The sequence below is a fragment of the Vanessa cardui genome, chromosome 8 (genome assembly GCF_905220365.1).
Source record: "Vanessa cardui chromosome 8, ilVanCard2.1, whole genome shotgun sequence".
Taxonomy (NCBI): Eukaryota; Metazoa; Arthropoda; class Insecta; order Lepidoptera; family Nymphalidae; genus Vanessa; species Vanessa cardui.
This window is the reverse complement of record NC_061130.1, coordinates 11,590,179-11,612,001: the sequence shown is the minus strand read 5'-3', so window position 1 is coordinate 11,612,001 and position 21,823 is coordinate 11,590,179. Positions and strand designations below refer to the sequence as shown.

The window sequence follows — 21,823 nt, the reverse complement described above, 5'->3', positions numbered from 1 at the left end:
CCGGCACGATTACTGGCTGTGCAAGTGTAGTTTCCGCTGTGTTGACCCATTGCTGTTGGTATGCTAAGAACGGACGCTTTTTCTCCTAATTTTGTAGTAGTTATGCCCATATTGTTGTGGTAAGGAATCTCTATTCCTTGGAAACTCCACATTATTTGGAGTGGTCGATCTCCTTTCGATACGTGACAAGTAAGATGCACCGATTCGCCGGCAAAAATAGATTCTTCGACTTCAAATGGGATTATGTATGGAACCACTTGCAATTAAAATATTAAAATTAAGTCACTACGTTAAAAGAAACAAAACATTAAATAATTATAACTGCTATGTATATATTTCCTAGCATAACTTTACATATAAGTGTACTCTTATATATAAGTACCAGTTATTTTTAGAACCGTTGAGTAGGAAGCGGTCCCAGCAAGATTTTTCGCAATGCATGTATAGTTGCCGCTATGAGCACCGGTTACAGAGGGAAGCACCAATAAGGATGATCTTTCCCCAACTTTAGTAGACTTTCCTAACTCGTGGGGCAATTTTTGGCCATTATGTTCCCAATATACTTCTAATGGAATATCTCCCTTTGATACATGACACATCATCTGAACTGATTCACCAGAAAACAGAGCTTGGTCGACGTCAAACGGCAATATGTTTGGTGTGACTATAATATTAGATAAAATAAACGAATGAAAAAAACCATGATTAACAAAAAATAATAAGCTAACATTTCTTCTGGACATGTGAACAGAATACATGCTTATTCTGTTAACATATCCTTTCACCGCAAGTGTTAACATAATATAAATGGTGTAAATTAATGAAACTGACCATGAACGTTAAGGACAGTGGAATGATTAGTAGAACCAGCACTATTGCTAGCTACGCAGGTGTAATTGCCACTGTGAGCGGCAGTAGCCGCGGCAATGGAAAGAAATGAAGTGCGCGACGTCATTTTCGTTGTCATAATGCCGAGATGTGATGATGTATTTTCAAACCCATAGAAATGCCACTTGATATCAAGAGGCAAATCACCCTTTGATACATGACAACTAAGCTGAACAGGTTCACCAGCAAATACTGACTCATCTGCTTCGAATGGTACGATGTACGGTAAAACTGTTAATCCAGAAAGTTAAAGCCCTTTATTATTATTACATATGCAAGCGTGCAGCGTGCGGCAGAGGCAAGCACTGTAGTGGGAAATTTTAAGATACCGTGGACATTAACTGTGGTAGAGTGGACAGCTAGACCGGCTTCGTTTAAAGCGTGACATGTGTATTCGCCGCTGTGACTAGCTGTTGCACTAGAAATTGTAAGAAGCGACGTTCGGTGGCCAATTTTCATTGTAGTTATTCCTTCATGAGAGGATAGTTCCTTTCCATGAAAACTCCAGGAAACGGTGAGAGGCGTGTCACCTTTAGATACGTGACACGTCAATTGTACAGATTCGCCGGCAAAAACTGGCTCTTCAGCCTCAAATGGAACGATGTGCGGAGGAACTGATAGGAAAAATGAAACAAACTAAAATAAAATTATAACACGCAAATTTGATAGTTGTGTACCCTGAACATTTAATTTAGCTGTATGATTCGTGCTCGCTACGATATTGGAAGCGGTGCAAGTGTAGTTTCCAGTATGTTTCTCTGTTACGGATGGTATATCCAAAATAGAACTCCTATCGCCTACTTTAGTTACAATTGCTGCATGTTTTTTTTCTAAAGGTTGGTCTTGAAATAACCATGATATTGTTATTGGCAGGTCTCCTTTTGGTACGGTGCACATAACTTGAATACTTTCTCCATAAAAGACGGCTTCATCAAATTCAAAAACTGATATAATAGGCGCCACTGTAAGATCAAGATCAACGTTCTGTTTTTAAAATAATATCTTAATGCTTTACGCAGGGATGCAAGGGATAACAAAACACGAAAAGCACGGATTGTTCACTGTGAATTAATACCCTTGACATTGAGTGTTGCATGGTGACTAGCCTTGGCGACAACATTGGATGCAGTGCATGTATAATTGCCGGCGTGTTTTTCTGTCACGGTTGGTATTATGAGAGCTGAACCCATATCCCCGACATTCATTATATTCACCCCAGAGAGTAAACTCACATCTCCTCCACTGAAACTCCACTTGAACTTTAATGGTTTATCTCCTTTTGGAACATGACACATAACTTGAACGCCCTCGCCAAAAAATACAGATTCGTCGAAATCGAAAGGTATTATTACTGGTGCCACTGAAATAATTTTGTTTTATTCCTGATTAACCTACTTCTGTTGTTATTAAATATAGTATATAGTTTATATTTTTGTACGTTAATTGTTACCATGTCTCTTAAGAATATTTTTAACTGTTATGGCCCGCCAAAGTTACTGAGGATAGGATATAAAAAGAAGCAACATAGAAAAATGTACTAATTCTACAAGGTCAAGCCAAAAATAAATATTGTACCATTAACGAATAATTGGGTGGTATGATTCATAGCGCCTGCTTGGTTAGACACGACGCAAGTGTAATTTCCTTGGTTTTGATGGCTAACGGACTCGATGCTTAATTGACTTGCACGTTTACTATTCAGTAGAGATATTCCTTTGTCACCAGGTTTTACAATGTTTTCATTAAAATACCAATCTATTTTCAGAGGTTGGTCACCTTTCACAACTGTACATGTGATCAAAACCATTTCTTGGGCGTTAATAGGTTCTTCGCCAAATTCAAATGGCATTATTTGTGGAGGGACTAAGCAAGGAAAAAATAAGGCTAATTAGCACAAAATATAATAACATGAAGTATTCTCATATAAGTACCGTTCACATATAATTCAGCTGTGTGATTCGTTGTTCCTGCTTGGTTCTTGACCGCACATGTGTAATTTCCCTGATTGAGATGCGAAACTGACTCAATAGTAAGTTGGCTTGTTCTTTTCGCATTGGTTAGCAAAACGCCATTAGTATCAGACTTTAAAGGCTTTCCGTTGAAATACCATTGAATACTAAGGGGTAAATCGCCTTTAGTAACCGTACATATTACCACAATCATTTCTTGATCGTTTACAGGATCGGAGCCGAAATCGAAGGGCATAATTTGCGGGACAACTACAGAACGTAATAGTAAAAAACATCATTAATAAATTTAGGAAATCACATTTTTTTCCGACATATATTATTAATTATATTTAGTGATATATATGGAACGGATTGGTGAAAGAAGATAAATAACTTAAAACTATTTACACTAATCAAATGTCGTGCGAGCATAAGCAATATTTATGTTTTTGTGTTTTAAAAGTACCATTTACGTTGAGAATCGCGCTGTGACTACTGCGACCGGCTTCGTTCTCCGCAATACAAGTATAGTTCCCAATGTGTTCGTGTTGCACATTCTCTATGCTCAAAACTGATATTCTTTTTCCATTTCTAGTTATGAACAGACCATTACCGGAATTCAGAGGTTTGTCGTTAAGGTGCCAATGGATTTTTAGGGGTAAGTCGCCCTTTCCTACTGTACATGTTAATGATACTGTATCACCTGCATTTAATACGTCGTCCCCAAAATCAAATGGTGTGACCTGTGGTACAACTAAATAGAAAAGATGTATTAAAGAACTAGCAATTTTGTATCGTAAGTTTTAGTGAACTAACATTTTTTAGAAACTATTTGGGAAAATGCTAACAAAAAAGGAAAACAGACAGGATATTGTGATGCGGTGTTCATAAAAAGCTTTTATTATACATGAGAAATAGCGGTTTACCATTAACTACTAATTCTGTCGAATAGTTTGCATGGCCCGCTTGGTTAGCCGCATAGCAAGTATATAAACCCTTATGAATGAACGAAACGGTCTCTATCGATAAAGTGCTTGATTTGTGGCCAATTTTCGTAACAGAAACTCCTTGAACCGTGGTAACATCTTTTTCGTTCAGATACCATTTTATATTTAACGGTACATCGCCTTTTGTCACCATACACTGTATTCCGACTGTATCACCTGCATTGGCTGGCTCGTCACCGAAGGTGAAGGGGTGGATTTGAGGTAAAACTGTTTTTAAAAACTACTATTAAAACTTGTAAGTAAAAAACCGTAAGAAAAACTACACAAGCAAATTATATTTCATATCAGATGACCGTTGACTTCCAGAGTCGAGCTGTGATTGACGTGTCCAGCGAAATTTTCTACATGACAAACGTATTGTCCTCGATGCGTTCCATTGACGGAATCTATGTTAAGAATGGACATCTTCCGGCTCATGCTGCCTATTACGATTCCCATGGTATTGCTTTGAGCAATCTTTCTCCCATTTAAACTCCATGAAAAGTTAGCCGGTAGATCACCCTTATTCATAACACACTGAACGGAAGCAGTGTCGCCAGCATTAGCGGGTTCATCGCCAAAGTCGAAAGGTAATATTTGAGGAGGTACTGTAGTAATAGAAAAGCGTTAAAACAAATAAAAATATCAATAAAGAAATAAGCGAACCATTAACACTTAGAAGAGTAGTGTGATTCGTTTCGCCCGCTTGGTTTTTTATTTCGCAAGTGTACGAGCCTCTATGCACAGCATTGACAGATTCGATGTTTAAAATGGACGTTTTCTTGCTTATTGTAGTTAGTACGATGCCGAGATTATTGTGGGGTCTAATTTCCTCTCCGTTGAGGAGCCACGTAAAGGTTACAGGTAGATCGCCCTTGCTCATAACGCAAGACACAGAAGCTGTTTCACCTTCATTGAGAATTTCTTCGCCAAATTCGAATGGAGTAATTTGTGGTGGAACTAATAAAAAGCATCATCGTATTTATGTAAGTTTGAGGTAAAAGGTCTTTCGGGAATGTTATTATAAATAAAAGAAAATAAAGTTGACAATTTTGGACTTGTACCATTCACTTCGAGTAAAGCGCTGTGATTGACGGAACCAGCTTGGTTCGTAGCCACACAATAATATGTGCCCCTGTGTATTCCATTCACAGAATCAATGTTTAAAATGGAAGTCTTTCTATTAACGTTGGTGAGAACGATTCCGAGGTCGTTTCTTTTAGATACAATTTCTCCATTAAAAACCCATGTGATATTAAGAGGTTGGTCGCCCTTGCTTACGGCACACGATATCGAAGCCATATCTCCGGCATTCGCGGGTTCATCACCGAACTCGAATGGCAATATTTGTGGCGGTACTGTATACAAATTCTTATTATTAAAACTACAGACAGGAGTGTGTGTGGCAAACGATGTATCTTTGGCGGGCATAAACTCTAACTTCACGTACTATTTGGAGAAAATATTTAAACATTTATAACGAAATTTCAAATTCAAACTTTCAAAATAACCCCTCTGTAAGAAAATATTAGTTTTTCTTAAAATAACTATGTCATGGTAATGTCATAATGTAATCTTCGAAATAAATAGTTTTTCTTAATGAATATATGTGCGATACAATTATCAGATTTTAATTCAAATACTTATGACATTACTCGTAGAAGAGACACTGATTACCGTAATGTAATATAATAATAATAATTTAATTAGTCCATATAAAATTGTATAAGTTATCTTAATATTAATTTATGTAATTTATATTTACATTATTCAATAAAATGGTAACATTTGTATAGATTTTAAATAATCAGTGATATTACTTTCTACTCCATAACTTTTTCAATACAAAAAACATAAAATATGGTGCATCAAATTCAAATCACTTTATATGATAATAAAATGAACCATCGATAATATTAAATTCATAACATACACACAACTTTTTACGATATTTTGATTCGGCTAACGTCACTAAGCTAACGCCAGTCTCCAGTTTTCTAAAATCTGAATGTCCTCCTAGAACGCTATTTTAAATATGTTAATATCCCTAATATGACTTTTAATGGATAATAAAACTATTGAATCTGTAGAGGGTGACTTATCTTCCATAACTAATTTCATGGTTTTAACAACATTGCTGAAATTATTGACTTAAAAAATAAACACAAATTAATTTTCATCAGTCGAATTACTTTATAAAAATAATTATACAATTTGATACTAAACTACCGAACATTTTCAGCGTTACTTAGTCTCGGCCCATGGGAACTCATCATCAGTATAGATCTAATATTAATTTTTAATTCCGTTTTTTTAATAATATTTTTGTTTTGGAGCAGTAAGTAATTGACTCTTCCAAATTATTAAAAAGTAATCTTTACAAATGCAACAAATATTTTAATAATAGTTTACTATATTTAAAATTGACAATAACCATTTAATTTAAGCTTTTATGAGTGCAATTTATACTTTTATTTTATTTGTTGCATTTTCAAGTAAATAACAAGTTGTCTACATAATTAGATAATCTCTGGAGTCGAATTCAATTTAACAATCTGTATATTAATCATGTATGTATAATTTTTCAGTTACCATATTAATAAAAAATACTTAGGTAGAGTATTAGTATTATGTCTATTTAGTGGTATTTATTTGATTTGTATTTGGAAACGACTTCAAAGATCATTAACTCACGAATAAAGACACCGAGAACAGAGGAACTATTTTCGCAGTGAATACATGATTATAAATGACGTCACGATAAATTGATTCCTCTTCCTCGGGTGGTAATCAATTAGTATCTTACCCATGACTTGCAGTTCGAGAGTTCCTCTGGCGTTGTACCCTTGCGAGTTTTTGGCCACGCAGGTGTAGGTCGCTTGGTCGCTGGTACGTTCGACGTTCTCGATGACGAGGGTGCCGTTGGGGAAAACTTTCTGTTTGCGGTTGATAGGTAGCACACTGAAAATATAATTTCTCATTTATACGTTACTGTAATCAACCGATGCACAAGGAACAGCTGATTGAGGTATCAGCAAATTTAATTTATTTTATAAGATATAAAATACGTAATTTTGCCATTACAAAATGGTCAATGACATGCATGCATGACATTTGATTGGAAACAAATGAGATACATAGAAGGCTAATGGGTATTAAACTTTTCTTAGAATTATCCGAATCTAGTAAATAATGTGGAATAGTGGCAGATATATGTGGAATAGGACAATAGCCTAAGGGGTCAGGATCGATGCTGCAATTTTTACAAAACTAGGCTGCATATATCCGGTCCTGGCAATTTATTGCAATTAGGACAAATCGATAGTGGTTTTATAAAGGTGGTGCCATACCGTCCGTCGCGTTCCCAGACGATGGAGTCGATGGGGTACCCGGCCACGGGGCAGTGCGCCACCAGCGTGTCTCCGGCCACCACGGGGCGCTTCTTCATGACGCGCACGTAGGGCAGCCCGTACACGTTCACTCGCGCCGCGTGAGACGCGCTGCCGACCTGCGCAGAATCACACATTCTGATATATACGGTTCATTCAAGTCCAAAACCATCATCTATCGTCTACGATAAAAAGCCGATCTAGATCAATTCTCCCGAATGATTCTTTAGTCGATAAATTGGTTTCCCAGTCAGGAATAATGTATGTACGTTAAACGTAACCAAAAACTTCAGAAACGAGATTTAAACGGTATACACTATTTATTCCCGAACTTATAGAATCGGTCACAAGTGGTTCAGACACTAAAAGCTGCTAACTGGTAAGCTAACAACAAAAAGCATTTGACGTAATCAGGTACCTTGCTGGATGCGATGCAGGAGTAGAGCCCTCCGTCGTTGGTGTGCACGGACGAGATGTTGAGGTGCGACTCGACGTTGCCGTCGGCGGTGACGAATTGTCCGATCTGCAGCCTCTCCCCGCTGTTGAGCTTGTCGCCGTCGAGCTGCCAGGCGATGTCGGGCGTGGGGTTTCCGGAGGCCACGCACTTGAGGCGCAGGGAGGGGCCGGAGCGCAGGGTCTGCTCGCCGAAGCTATGGCGGATCTGAGGTGGTTCGACTGAAAACATCGAGAATATTCCTTTTTAACACTTTCACACAAATTCAACAACAACAACAACAACATTATGGTTCCTAGTAACATTTAATGTAAGAGAAACTAGAATATTTAATAATAGGAGTCAATTTTTTTCATATTGGATTATGTCAATTATATTAATGATAATAATTTAATTGCATATATGAAAAATATGAGTACAACAAAATGCATACATCGTCCTCCGAGTTTCAGTTCAGCACTAGCACCGGCACTTTCCTGATCGTTTCTGATGAAGCATTGGTACATTCCCTTGTCTTCCTTCTTAACCGATTCAATTCTGAAACATCAATATAAGCAAAATTAGATTTGGTTAGTAAAAACATTTTTACAGAACACTATAACAATATTTTTGAATTACAATTCAGATTGGTTACTTTAATAACATTACTAATTCTTATGAATTATCATACAGTGAAGTCATATCATACAATATCATACAAATATAGAATAAATATAACACAAACTTGGCACTTTTCAAATAAAAAAGAAGATAATTATGTACTTCAATATAAATCACCTGAGGATAGGGTCGTGATGGTTCATGTCCTTGCCATCTTTAAGCCACGTAATGGTTTTGACGGGGTTGCCTTCGTATCTGCAAGTAAAGACGGCTGGGCGACCAAAGTCAACAGTTTGGGTAGCTGGTTCGACAGTGGATTTCAATGGTGCAGTCACAGTTAAAACGGTTTCAACAGATTCACCTGAGGACAAAATTCACGTCAATCGAATAAATTAAACCAAAAAGTATATATAAAAATATTGTTCCCGAAAATATTTATATGTAGTTCAAATGCAAACACTTACCTCCAACAGAATTATTGACAACGCACAGATATTTTCCGGAATCCTCAACTTTAGCCTCTTTGATGATAAGGGTGCCTGATACTTGCTTTACTCTATCGTTAAGGACAACAGGCTGTTTCCTCGCAGAGCCATCGATAAATTTATACCATCTGTAACAAATGAAAGTAAGTATTACATAATACGAAGGTTTTCATAAGCCCATTTTTTTTACTTTATATATGTCTTTTATTGTCAATTTTATCATAAAAAGTTATAGTCTAGTATATTTAATTGCTTAAAAATACAAAAAGTCTCTGAATGTTTAATTTCTTATTATAATTACTTATACGTTATAAAAATAGGAAAAACTAATGAAAATACTACATACTCATATCTATCACATATTTTATTTTCGGATGTATAAAAAAATTGCATAAAAGAACCTTCCCTAAAATTATCGAAAAAGAAGCGAAGTTAGCCGACAGCACGCGTTGTAGACAATTTCCCAAAACAGAACATGTTTCGATGAAGACAGTATATAAACCTCCAAAAAAGCAATTTTCCTATTTCCTATCAGTACGAAAAATGGAAGCTTGCGATATGGTAAGCTACCACATAAAACCAATATGGAATGCCGAAGATCCAGATGCCAGAGGTCAAACATAGCGTAACTACGAATCACGTGAAGCACAAAGTAAAGATTAAAGCGTCTGAATGAAAGCAAGAACACCCTGACACTTACCAGGAGGTGTCTACGTCGCTCAATCGTTACTTTGGCTGGGGATCGGAAATGCGCGCGGCCGGCCGCGGTTCATCACGCCTTCATGTCTCGCGGGGGCGAGGCGCCCGCCGCGGCAGACTGCAATAACAACGCATATCAATACATTGGGATGGTATGATGTCTACGTGAAAGATGAATGCGTGAGGTGCCAGCGGCCGACCGTCCTTGCGTGAGGCCGTACCTTGTCAAAGGCGCCGGAAACGCTTGTACTTCACAAAGAAGTGCGAGATTTTTGCCAAGCCGCCCTACGTGACGGTTGAGTCCGTCTCCGGTCACTTTGGGTCCTGTCCTACCCGTCGGTTCTGGAATTTAAACCCACCATGACAAAGATGACTAGAGTAGCCCTAGCACTCACCTAAATAGGGGAACTGGGAAAGCAGCTACTTGACATGTCAAATATGCGATATCATTTTGCGGCACGAAGAATACTTCCCAACCTTCGAAGTGTTTGGTGGAATCTTTTCGAGGAGCAATTTTATTTGTTGGCTCTGCAAATGACAGAGACTGATTTATATATTATCAGATTCAATAGAATGACCAGAATCAGCATAAAATACGACGACGACGCCTCAAGCCGCTGTTTTTAATACCTACACAAAAATTAAAAATACTTTTTGCCAAGTATAACATACTAACTTACCTAAAAATCGGGGGAGGATATCCAGCTACTTCACAAGTAAGATATACAGATTCTGTTATAGAAACTAAAAATATTTCACCACCTTCAAATTTGCGGGTTTTGTCGCTTCGAGGTGCAATTTTATTAGTAGGTTCTGTAATATGTAAATAATTGATAAACGCACCTTGAAAGTGGCACAGGAAATCCTTGCGCTGGACACAAGAGAGCTAACGAAGTGTTTTGAGAGAAATAAACAGCAGGTTTTTGAGTTGAAGTTATACTGGGTGCTGCGCTGGCAATAGGTTCTGAAGAAATATGTACCTTACATTTGAAGGTGCCCTTAAAACAGCACTTTTAATTTATACATAAAGAAATGAGCCCAGACAAAGAACCAAAGATCGAAGGATATTTTTTCCAAATGTCATGTCATAGTATAATATTGAAATAAAATATTACACAAAACTTGCCTGAATAATGGTACAGGAAATGCTTGAGCTTGGCATAATAAGCCAAAGCTTTGGTTGACAGTTCTTATAAAAGTACTACTACGAGAGTCCGACGAAAAAGTGGGCGCTTTGGAGCCAACTGGTTCTGCAGTTTGAAAAAAATATTAATAATGGTCCAAAAATTTTCACACTTGCCTGAAAACTGGGGCAGGGTAACTTTGAGCCTGACAAAGAAGAGCGAAGCCTTGTCCAATGCGTTTTCTAAATATGCTTCCCATAGATTCAGATGAAAACGTTGGAGATTTAGCACCAACTGGTTCTATAAAATGTGTATGCCTTTATGTATTGAATACTTGAAAAATAGATAACTTGCCTGAATATCGGTACAGGAAAAGCTTGAGCTTGACAAAGAAGTGCAAAACTTTGATTTTCATGTCTTTTAAGAGATGAAAGAGCAGACTCGGATGAAAAAGATGGAGCCTTTGATCCAACGGGCTCTGTAGGAAATAATCATCTATGATAAGCTATACAACATGTAAACCTTTGGAATTTTAAAATCTATCGACAAAAGATATGAAGAATAATAAATGTGAATATTGCGACGACGTTTATTCAGAACCAAGTAAATAGCAATGTCATAGTTCTATAACACCAAAGTTTTATATAATTTATATACATTAAGTTTAAGATTCGGTTAATTAATTAAACACTTGCCTGAAAATTGGTAAAGGGAATGCCTGCGCTTGACACGTCATTGAAAAACTTTGATCCTTATGTCTTGTTACAGCCGAAGAAGTTAAATCATTAGGGAAAGTCGGCGGTTTTGAACCAACGGGTTCTGTAGAAGGAAAAAACTATTGATTTTTTTCTAACTTACCTATAAATGGGAATCGGTGAAGCTTGGGCTTGACAAAGTAACGCAAAGCTGTGCCCTGTCTCTCGGATAAATATACTGCCTTTAGAATCGGAAGAAAAAGAAGGAGCCTTTGCGCCGATAGGTTCTAAAAGTATTCAGTAACAAGATATATCGAGTAGAAAACCCACCTGAACATTGGTTGTGGATACCCTTGTGCCTGACATAGCACAGAACCCCCAGAGTGTGCTTCAATATTATAATTGTAGGACGACGCAGAAGTAGGAAAAGTGGGCGCTCGGGCCGATACTGGCTCTGAATTAAAAAAAAAAGGAGTAAAAAATATTAAGAGCACTCACTTGAATAACGGAGGAGGATGCGACTGAGCCTGACACAGTAAAACAATTGCCTGCCCTGATATTTTTGTGAGCGTTGTACTTTTAAATTCCAGAGAAAACGACGGCGCCTTTGATCCTATCGGTTCTGTATCAACGATTATGAGATTTGAGTAGTCATATAAAACTTACTACTATTAAAATCTTACCTGAATAACGGGACAGGAAAGGCTTGGGCTTGGCATAAAAGCGCAAAATCTTGACTTGTTTTACGAGTTATTCCAGAAAATTGGACGTCGTTAGAGAATGTAGGGGATTTAGAGCCAACGGGTTCTATAAGTAAAAATAAATTGCTTTATTTAATCACCTGAAAACCGGGACTGGAAACGCCTGGGCCAAACACAAAAGATTTAGGCTCTGATTGATTGTTCTTACATACCAAGACATTTTGTCATCGGTCGAAAAAGTGGGCGATTTAGATCCGATGGGTTCTAAAATTAAGAATGTAGGGGTATATTACAAAAAAGATAAGAAAGTAATATAAAATACCTGTATATAGGTATAGGATATCCCTGCGCCCGACAAATTAAAGCCAAGTTATTTCCTACAGGTCTATGAATAAACCACGCAAATTTATCATCGCTTGACAATGTCGGCGGTTTGGATACTATGGGTTCTGAAAATGTACGGAAAACAAAGTTCATTAGTTCTCACCTAAAGACCGGTACAGGGAACCCTTGCGCTGGGCATAAAAGAGCAAAGTCTTGCAAGCTAGATATCTCAAACCAGGCTAACTTTGAACCACTCGAGAACGAAGGACTCTTGGAGCCAATCGGTTCTAAAAATGAATAATATTTTAACTTTTGTTTTAATAATAGTTTTTTTTTTAAAACACGTCAATTATATTTTCCTAGTTATATATATATATGAACAATGTGAGGGCGTACAGCAACTCAAACGTATATCACTTTCTTGTTCGACTCACCGGAATATAGGGACAGGATACGCCTGGGCCAAGCAAAGTAATGTAACGCTGGACTTCATAGAAAATTCCAAAAATTCTATTGTTTTAGTTGGGACTTTCGGTGGGGCGCTATTAATTGGTTCTAGAAGAAAATAACGACGGTTTATTGACAAATTACCTTGACAAAGGAACTGGGAATGCTTGAGCAGGACACAACAATGTCACACTTGAATTAATAAGGGAACCAAAGCCTCTAACACTGTCCATTGTTGGGAACTTCGGTGGAACTCTGCCTACAGGTTCTACACAAACATACCAATTTCATTAATACAACTTTTAGTTAAAGTATGCGAATTCTTTTTACCTGAATATTGGGACAGGATAGCCTTGCGATAGACAAAGCAACGAACATGTTTGATTAACCATAGCCTCTGTTATATCAATCATTTTCGACGCCAGTTTTGGTGCGGCGCTGCTCATTGGCTCTAAGAAGAATTAATATTTCCATCAAAACGTATATTTAGTAATAATATACCTGAAAGCCGGGGCAGGAAAAGCTTGGGCGGGGCACAAAAGTGTGATATTTTCTCGTTCGTTTGCATCAAACGCTCGACTTTTATCAGTAGTTGTAAATTTAGGCGAAACGCGACCCACGGGTTCTATGAATAAATGAATAAATAAAATCATTTGAACAGTCATTTAAGATTACCTGAATAGTGGGACTGGGAACGCTTGGGCTGGACATAAAATTGTCAGGCTGGTGTTTAACATCGCACTAAAGCTTCTTGAGCTATCCATCGAAGGAAATTTGGGTGAAACACGCCCAACTGGCTCTACGGGCATAATGTTATGAATGTATAAATAAAGTACCTGAATAGTGGAGTTGGAAAGGCTTGAGCCGGGCAAAGTAGAGTCACACAGGTATTTGAAGAAAAAGTAAAACTGCGTCCTGTTTCCATAGTTGGAAACTTCGGTGATACTTTGCCCATAGGCTCTGTTAATTAACCAGAAATAAAATAATAATGAGGATTGGACGATTGATTTACACTTACCAGAAAACCATAATTTTTAAATATTCTTAAAATCTTACCTAAACATTGGGGCAGGAAATGCTTGCGCGGGACAAAGAAGCGACATAGTTTGAGCAGTGTCATAATTAAAGAGTCTACTTTTTTCTAAAGTTGGAAATTTTGGAGAGACTTTTCCCATAGGTTCTGAAGCAAAATATAACCGAAGTGTGATATAGATTTAAGTAATACGTTTAACATCGAAATAGAAATTTACAATAAATACCTGAAGATTGGGACTGGAAATGCTTGCGCGGGGCATTGTAATGCAAACGAAAAATTTTTTCTTACTCCGATCATCGTACCCATAACAACAGATGCAAATTTTGGAGGTACACGTCCGACGGGTTCTATAGAAAGTAATTATGATACAAATGTCTGAAGATTTGTATTTTACCTGAATAATGGGGTCGGGAACGCCTGAGCAGGACACTGCAATGCGTAACTGTCAGTTTTCCTAACTTCGAACATTGTGCCAGTTAAAACTGTAGCAAACTTAGGAGAGACGCGTCCAACTGGTTCTACAATTTATTTTAAAATGAATGTAATAACGGAACTAAATATTTACTGAAGTTACCTGAACACGGGGACAGGGAAAGCCTGAGCTGGACATTGCAATGTAAATGTCAAATCCAACTTCGCTACGAACCACGCACCCACTTGCGTTGAAGAAAACTTAGGAGGCACTCGCCCTATCGGCTCTGAGAAATGACGCATAAGACCTTTAATTTCAAACATCATCTTACCGGTATGTGGGTGATGGGTAGGATTGTGCTGGACACAGTACAGCAAGACTGACGGTCTCTTTAAACTGGAAACCGCTTGTGGTCTGCGAGCTAGGAAACTTGGGAGGCACTCGGCCCACCGGCTCTGCGCATGTTGGGAGAAGGCGGGTTTACGAAGAGTGGACATCGACAACGACAAAATAATACAGATCGAATACGCCCCTAAAGGTATATGATAACCCCTACATTTCTCTAATCATGTCAGTGAGTCTAAAGTTTACGAGCGCGGATAAAGGCTCTGCAGGGTACCCTATCCCAACATTCAGGCAAGGTTTTGTTTCAAACTAACTTTGCAAATATAAATTAAATATTATATTTACAAAATTATTTATTGCAATTTATTTTTAAATGAAATATCATCTTTGTCTGGTTTGCAAAATTTGAGTTATATAACATTTGAATAACATGTTTTTTAAAACCTTTATGATAATGAAAGATGATAATTCTCTACAAATATTAAAATTTGATAAATAAGTAACAAAACATTTTCAAATTTGCTATCTTTTTTTAAGATTCTTAATAAAAAAAATTATAATCAAACAATACTTATTTTTGACTGGTGAAAATATTTTGTTTAATGTAATGTTAAAATTTGTGACTTCACAACATTATGTAAATTAAAAAAATATCCGACAGTGAAAATCAAAAATTGACTTATTTTGTTGCAAAAGTAAAAAAATATACATAAATATTGAATAATTATGATATGAATCTATTGAAATGCTACAAGAATATGTGGTAGCAGTTATATGATTACTATCAAGTTTTTTTCGCTGTTGGACATTATTTTAGTAGCGCTATTGATTCATAAAACATAAAATTGGCTGATTTTTAAAAACTTTAGTAATTTTAAAATTTATATAAAGAAATAAAAATCATGAATGAGCATTAATAAAATGGCATGAATTAAGAGCGCAATATGTTTTGATATTATAAAATCATATTTTTACGTACCAGTGATAACAAGACGTCCTTTAGTTGCCGATAATCTAGTTTCTCCAGTCAGTCTATGTTTAGTCCTGCATTGGTATGATTTGTATCCGTCCTCAGGTCCAACATCACGAATATGCAACTCTCCCGATGGTAGTACTAAATATTTTCCCTCTGAAATATTACAAAAGTATTGTAGAACTTCGTTTAAAAAATAATCCAATTTAATTCATTTATGCAGCACAACATAAGGTTGTGATTTACTTATAAATTTCATTGAAACATGCATTAATCTAAGGAAGGAGGAAAAAGGATTATGGTAGACCGTGAGGCCTATGGAGTCAGGTTAATCGATTATGTTAACAACGCCCTAAACAACTAAGCAATAAAAAGCACGTATAGGCATACGAAGAAACAGTAATGACACCTCAAAGAACTCATACCATCTGAATTATTATTATCTGACTCAAGCTTAATCTCAACCTCTTCTTCTACTTCGCTGATAATCCATGACACGACATTGACGTACTCCGATACAAAGCTTGGTATATGGCATTTTAAAATAGCAGCGTTCCCTCTAAGGACATATTCTTCCATGAGATTAACAGCATATGCTTGTGAAACCACTGAAACAATATGACCTAGTATAATAAGAAGCACGGGCATTATTGCCAAAGAAGTATTGACTAAATCATTTTTATGTCGTGTGTATTTTTCTTTTTTGCTATTTCCATATATTGGGGCTGTGATTCAAGGATTGAGGGAAATAAAACAGGATAATAACGGGTAGCATTTAGATAGACTTAAGGGAATTATTGAAATACCTAAGCTTGTAGAATTGTCATTTTTTATTTCGTTTTCAATAGAATCTTCGGATATTATCCACGATGCAACAGACACATATTCAGAGACAAAACTGGGTATTTGACATTTCAATATAGCAGCGTTTCCACGCAGAACGTACTCTTCCCAAAACTTCACGTCGTAAGCTTGAGATACGACTGTAATGAAGTTATTGAGAAAATAATGTCTTTGGAATATCGATCTCAGGGTTGTTTTTATAACCTTAAGGTAGCGCAATTAGTTCTTGAAATAAAAATGTGAAGGATAAAGGACATTAATAATACATAAAATCGATATGCTTTTTTATGTTTTACCCAAACTGAAATTTGAATTCATGTTTATATTCATTTCTTCATTGTCCCCTTCAAATATTATCCAAGACGTGATCGTAACATACTCAGTAACAAAACTTGGAATATGGCATTTCAGTATTGCAGAATTGCCTCGTAAAACATTTTCCTCCCATAGATTAACAGTGTAAGATTGAGATGCAACTGCAAAAATATATCTAGCTATAAAGACTGTAACGCCCTACGTTAATGGTTAAGTTAATCTAAATGCTACATGGGTAGGATTGGAGAATAGAAACCTAAAGACTTCTTAATATACCCAAGTAATCATGGAGTGTGCCATTAATTTCTTTTTCTTCAATGTCTCCTTCGGATATAATCCACGATGAGACAGTTACATACTCTGAGACAAAGCTGGGTATATGGCATTTCACGATTGCAGAATTTCCACGCAAAACATTTTCCTCCATTAAATTTACAGTGTATGCTTGCGAAACGACTGAAATAGGAAAGAGGAACAGGACAATGATGAAGTACCCTCAACTGAAATAATACCCAAATCGTTCGACTCTGCTTTAATTTCTAACACATCTGTTTCTGCTTCCGAAATGATCCAAGACGATACGCTGACGTACTCAGTAACGAAGGTTGAAATATGACATTTGAGTATAGCTGAATTGCCACGCAAAACACTTTCTTCCATTAAATTTACGGTATATGCTTGTGTAACGACTGCAAGTAAAATTGCAATATTAATACTAGATATGGACAAGTAATGGGATTGAGATTGGATTGAGTATTGGAAAAGATTGGGATTGTAAAGTCGAAATAATGAGATACCCGTGTTATTAGATGTATCGTTAAATTTGATTTCTATTTCGTCATCTCCTTCTAAGATTATCCAAGAAGCAACATATACGTACTCCGTAACGAAACTTGGGATTAAGCATTTAATAATTGCAGCATTTCCTCGTAAAACGTTTTCTTCTACTAAATGAACAGTATATGCCTGAGATACGACTGAAATTTCGAAATACATATTTGTTACGAATAGTTAACGTTGACTTTTTAGTTGGATAAGGATGCGAAGGGAATATATTTCAAGACAGTTTCTGTTATTGTACCGTAATTTTCATTGGACAAGAATTCTCCACCTTCACTATCATGCCAAGAAATAACTTGTACGTGATCAGTAACAAACGATGGGATGTGACATTTGAAAACTGCTGCATTACCTCGAATTACGTAAATATCGTAAACTTGAGATTCGTAGAATTGATTTACGGCTGAAATATTTAAAAAAGAGGTTATAACTAAACCGTACTACAATTATAAATTAGGCCGAGGATTTTGTGGAGAGCGGATAGGAACAATTGAGGTCACACAGGCGATCTCGATTACCATAATTGCCTTCGGAGTCATTCAACGAAAATGCAGAGAGGGACTCATCGTCCGTAACCCATTCGACTACGTGTACATAATCGGCTACGAATGACGGAATGAGACATTTGACTATCGCAGAGTTCCCGCGGAGAACATCTTCGTCTATGACGCGTGGTTCATAGTTTTGATGAACAACTGTGGATGTAATTTAAGTAGCCTTGATAAAAACGTGACTAAAATAATGAAGACGGGAAATAGGATAAATATAATTAATAATACATTATTTATCTACTACCAGGGTCAATATTGGTATTTTCATCGGATACAATTGTTTCATTATCCATAAGCCATGCCATGACATTAACGAAGTCAGCTACGAAAGATGGCACGATACATTTCAGAATTGCTGTATTCCCCCTCATAACGAATTCATCGTTGACTCTAGCCTCGTATACTTGAAGCACCGCTGTTACAAATTGATCAAAGTTAGGATGTATAGGATTTGGGCATGTGGTATTCAGGTAAAGTTACCCTCGCTATTTCCAGGGTAGTACGTTCCACCATCACTATCCGTCCACATTTCAACAAATACAAAATCCGATACAAAACTTGGTAATTCACATTTCATTATAGCTGCATTTCCCCGAATAACATACTCGTTGTCAGCTTCAGCTTCATATGGTTGTGACACCACTATTCAAAAGACATTAAAATTTAACAAGGTGTTTGGAAATTTGGAATGGAATGTGGAAATATAATAGAAATTATTTATATTTTTTTTTGCAAATATATACCCTCAAGTGTATTAGTATTATTTATCGTAAGTATTTCTCCATCATCCATAAGCCACGAATCCACGTGAACAAAATCACTAACGAAGGAAGGGATCTTGCAGCGAACAATAGCAGCGTTGCCTCTAATCACGTACTCATTTTCGGCTTCAGTCACGTAATACTGAGACACAACTAAAGAATAACAATTAGAGTTCTAAGCGGGTAAGTGAATGGAGGTGACAGGAGTGACACTTAATAATGGACTTTAGTTATGTTTAGTTTAGCTAGTTTACCGAAGTTTTCTGAATCGGTAATCACTGTTCCTTCTTCGTCAATCCAAGCTTCTACTTTCACAAAATCCGCGACAAAAGAAGGAATGGAACATTTCAAAACAGCAGCGTTGCCGCGTATGACATACTCTGTTAGAATTTCTGCTTCATAAAACTGATTGACAACTGAAACATTGTTTGCTCGCTTAATTGCCGTCGTAACATCAAATTACAGGGATGGTAACGTTAGGTTAGGTCTTAGGAATGCGACGAGGAATAATATTGGAAAAGGTTCTTCTTATACAATATAATTATCCTACCGATGTCATCAGTTAGCAAGTATTCACCGCCGTCGGAGTCAACCCAAGCTTCTACTTTAACAAAGTCGGCAACAAAGGACGGAATGTTGCACTTTAACACAGCTGTGTTCCCTCTTATAACATATTCAGACACTACTTCCGCCTCATAATACTGTGTAACAACTGTAATGTATTGGAGTATTTACATTTTTAGAAAGGAATTTTGGTAAGAGGATCGGGAGCATATTTTTCTTTGGACAGATTACCCTCTCCGTCCATGCTCGTATTGAAATTAAATGAATTTCCTGCTTCATCATGCCATGATATTACATTTACAAAATCGGCGACAAATGAAGGTATAGAACATTTAAGTATTGCTGAGTTTCCTCGGATTACGTATTCGTTATTTACTTCAGATTCATACTGCTGCTGGACAACTGTGAATATGTTTTTTCTCTCAATTATTATTGGAAAAGGAGGATTGGAAGGATTTAGAAGCTTGAAATTTTAATTCGGGTTAACCGTAATTTTCTCCGGGATAAAAATCTTCATTCTCATCTGTATGCCAGGATAGAACTTCTATGAAATCCGCGACGAACGATGGGACCTGGCATTTAAGTATAATGCTGTTTCCCATTATCACATACTCCTTGTTTACGTCGGTATCGTATTGCTGCGCGACCACTAATTCAATTTAGGGAACATTTAAAGATGTTTAAAATTAACTGTATTATCTCATATACTTATACGTCCAAACGAGCTATTTTTTTGTTCCATATTTATATTATTATAGTACGAATTAAAAAAATAATTTCAATTAGCAGACTAATTATTGCCATTATTCTCCTTAAAAAAATAAATGTACGATAATACGAAAATATTCATAATTCTGGGTGAAAATTACTAATAACTAAATATGTCAGAATAAAATATCTAGCTGATAAATCATATCTCGCATGAGGCGATAGGGTTTTCATTACCAACCAAATCTTGCAAAAAATTGTTGCAAATCAGACCAGCTTAAAGATAACTTTTTACCAGAAAAATATCAAGGCTTTAAATCATATCGCCTATATAAACTAGTGTTTTTACTATACATAAACTTATTTATTAATAATACTTTTAAAAATGAGATATTGAATTTCACCCAAAGTATGAATTAATTGTTACTAATAAATACATATTTTTAAATCATTTCAATTGTTCTGAATTTCTTACGCAAAGACAAAACATCGTAAAGGAAATTGAAACCCTTTCAGTATTTATTACATAACATATTTTTATACACCTTAATTTTGCTCATATATGTATATTACTAGAAAAATCTACTGTTGCTGATGTTTTACGTTCAACTAAGGAACACAGAACGTGCAAATTTTCAACTAATTAAATAATTATAAAATATGATACATTAGTCGTAAATTTGCAGGATTAGGTTTTACTCTTGGATTGCTCTCGATGCAATTCACACGCATCCAACTGATTGTTAACAGGGACGAGTACACGAAGTTTTTGATTCAGTTTTAATCATAATTCAATTGAAATATTAAAATCTTCACACACATAAAAATAAATCATTTACAAAAAATAGCAATATATACAATTCGTATTTACCTTATGTGTATAGAGTTCCAGAGCGACTATTAAATATAATATTGTAATAATACGTAATTGATAATTGAATTCATCATATACAATATGATCAATAAAATCCACTTAATCCACCAACCCTCCAACTATGGAGGTGGTAGAATAAGGTCTAAATCTAAGTCTAAGGTATTCTATAATAGAGAGATCTTAAGCTTACAGTAGGATACATACAGACTGTTAATCAAACTACGCATTACTGCAGATAACTAAGTATAACAAAAGCTTCCTATGAGTGCAGAGTAAAGTGCTCTCAGGTTATGGAGCGTCTCATAATTTTCAAAGCACGTAATTAAATTTATAAGGTTCACGTCTTGAACTCACATAATAAGGCGTTCTCACCATTAGACGAGGTTATTAAATTATGTTACAGTTAGTACAGATGCAACCAACATTTGACAAATTGATGTCTACTCAATCGTCCCTGCCTGTTTATCCAATTGACCTTACAGCGTTATTAGTCATAAAAAACGTTAAGGGCTTTGCCCTATTTTAATATTGACGCATAGTTGGCCAGTAGTCAAAATCTATTATTTTTTTATTATTGTAAATATTTTATTTATTCAAATACATTGAAATAAAGTAATTTGAATACATTAATATATCAAAAGGGCGTAAAATTTATCTGAATAAGTATAGCTAATCTAGACGCATAAATGTAATATTAATTTTTAGTTTACACCGATCGAGATGTTAAAATAAAATAAATCGAACACATTTAAAGTCTTATCGACACTATAGCTTGTCTGTATTATTGTGTCAAACGAACCAGGGTCATAAGTCAAATAGTGAAGTAGAGCATGACTGTTGATGAAAAACGATATTTTAAT

The 21,823-nt window shown here is 36.1% G+C and overlaps 1 protein-coding gene across 40 annotated transcripts in view; it reads right to left on the bottom strand.

The window, feature by feature from the left end:
• The window catches only part of LOC124532092 (Down syndrome cell adhesion molecule-like protein Dscam2), a 65,560-nt gene that overhangs the window by 21,787 nt on the left and 21,950 nt on the right, over window positions 1-21,823 (bottom strand). For 5 of the 40 annotated variants that reach the window (XM_047106740.1, XM_047106734.1, XM_047106735.1 and 2 more), the window contains exons 5-16: window positions 15,933-16,115; window positions 15,514-15,663; window positions 13,798-13,921; window positions 13,578-13,701; window positions 13,243-13,366; window positions 12,886-13,009; window positions 8,731-8,879; window positions 8,444-8,627; window positions 8,100-8,203; window positions 7,631-7,887; window positions 7,174-7,331; window positions 6,630-6,784 (exon numbers count right to left, since the gene is read on the bottom strand). In XM_047106740.1, the coding sequence (XP_046962696.1) occupies window positions 6,630-6,784; window positions 7,174-7,331; window positions 7,631-7,887; window positions 8,100-8,203; window positions 8,444-8,627; window positions 8,731-8,879; window positions 12,886-13,009; window positions 13,243-13,366; window positions 13,578-13,701; window positions 13,798-13,921; window positions 15,514-15,663; window positions 15,933-16,115 (1,836 nt within the window). Of the gene's footprint in view, window positions 1-1,217; window positions 1,503-2,463; window positions 2,752-2,819; window positions 3,108-3,303; window positions 3,592-3,763; window positions 4,052-4,887; window positions 5,182-6,629; window positions 6,785-7,173; window positions 7,332-7,630; window positions 7,888-8,099; window positions 8,204-8,443; window positions 8,628-8,730; window positions 8,880-10,293; window positions 10,415-10,576; window positions 10,701-10,928; window positions 11,053-12,110; window positions 12,235-12,457; window positions 12,582-12,728; window positions 12,850-12,885; window positions 13,010-13,242; window positions 13,367-13,416; window positions 13,541-13,577; window positions 13,702-13,797; window positions 13,922-14,351; window positions 14,476-15,513; window positions 15,664-15,932; window positions 16,116-18,023; window positions 18,201-18,799; window positions 18,971-19,071; window positions 19,234-19,367; window positions 19,530-19,612; window positions 19,784-19,868; window positions 20,031-21,823 lie in introns of all 40 variants that reach the window. The other 35 variants (XM_047106736.1, XM_047106732.1, XM_047106737.1 and 32 more) reach the window with 32 other exon arrangements.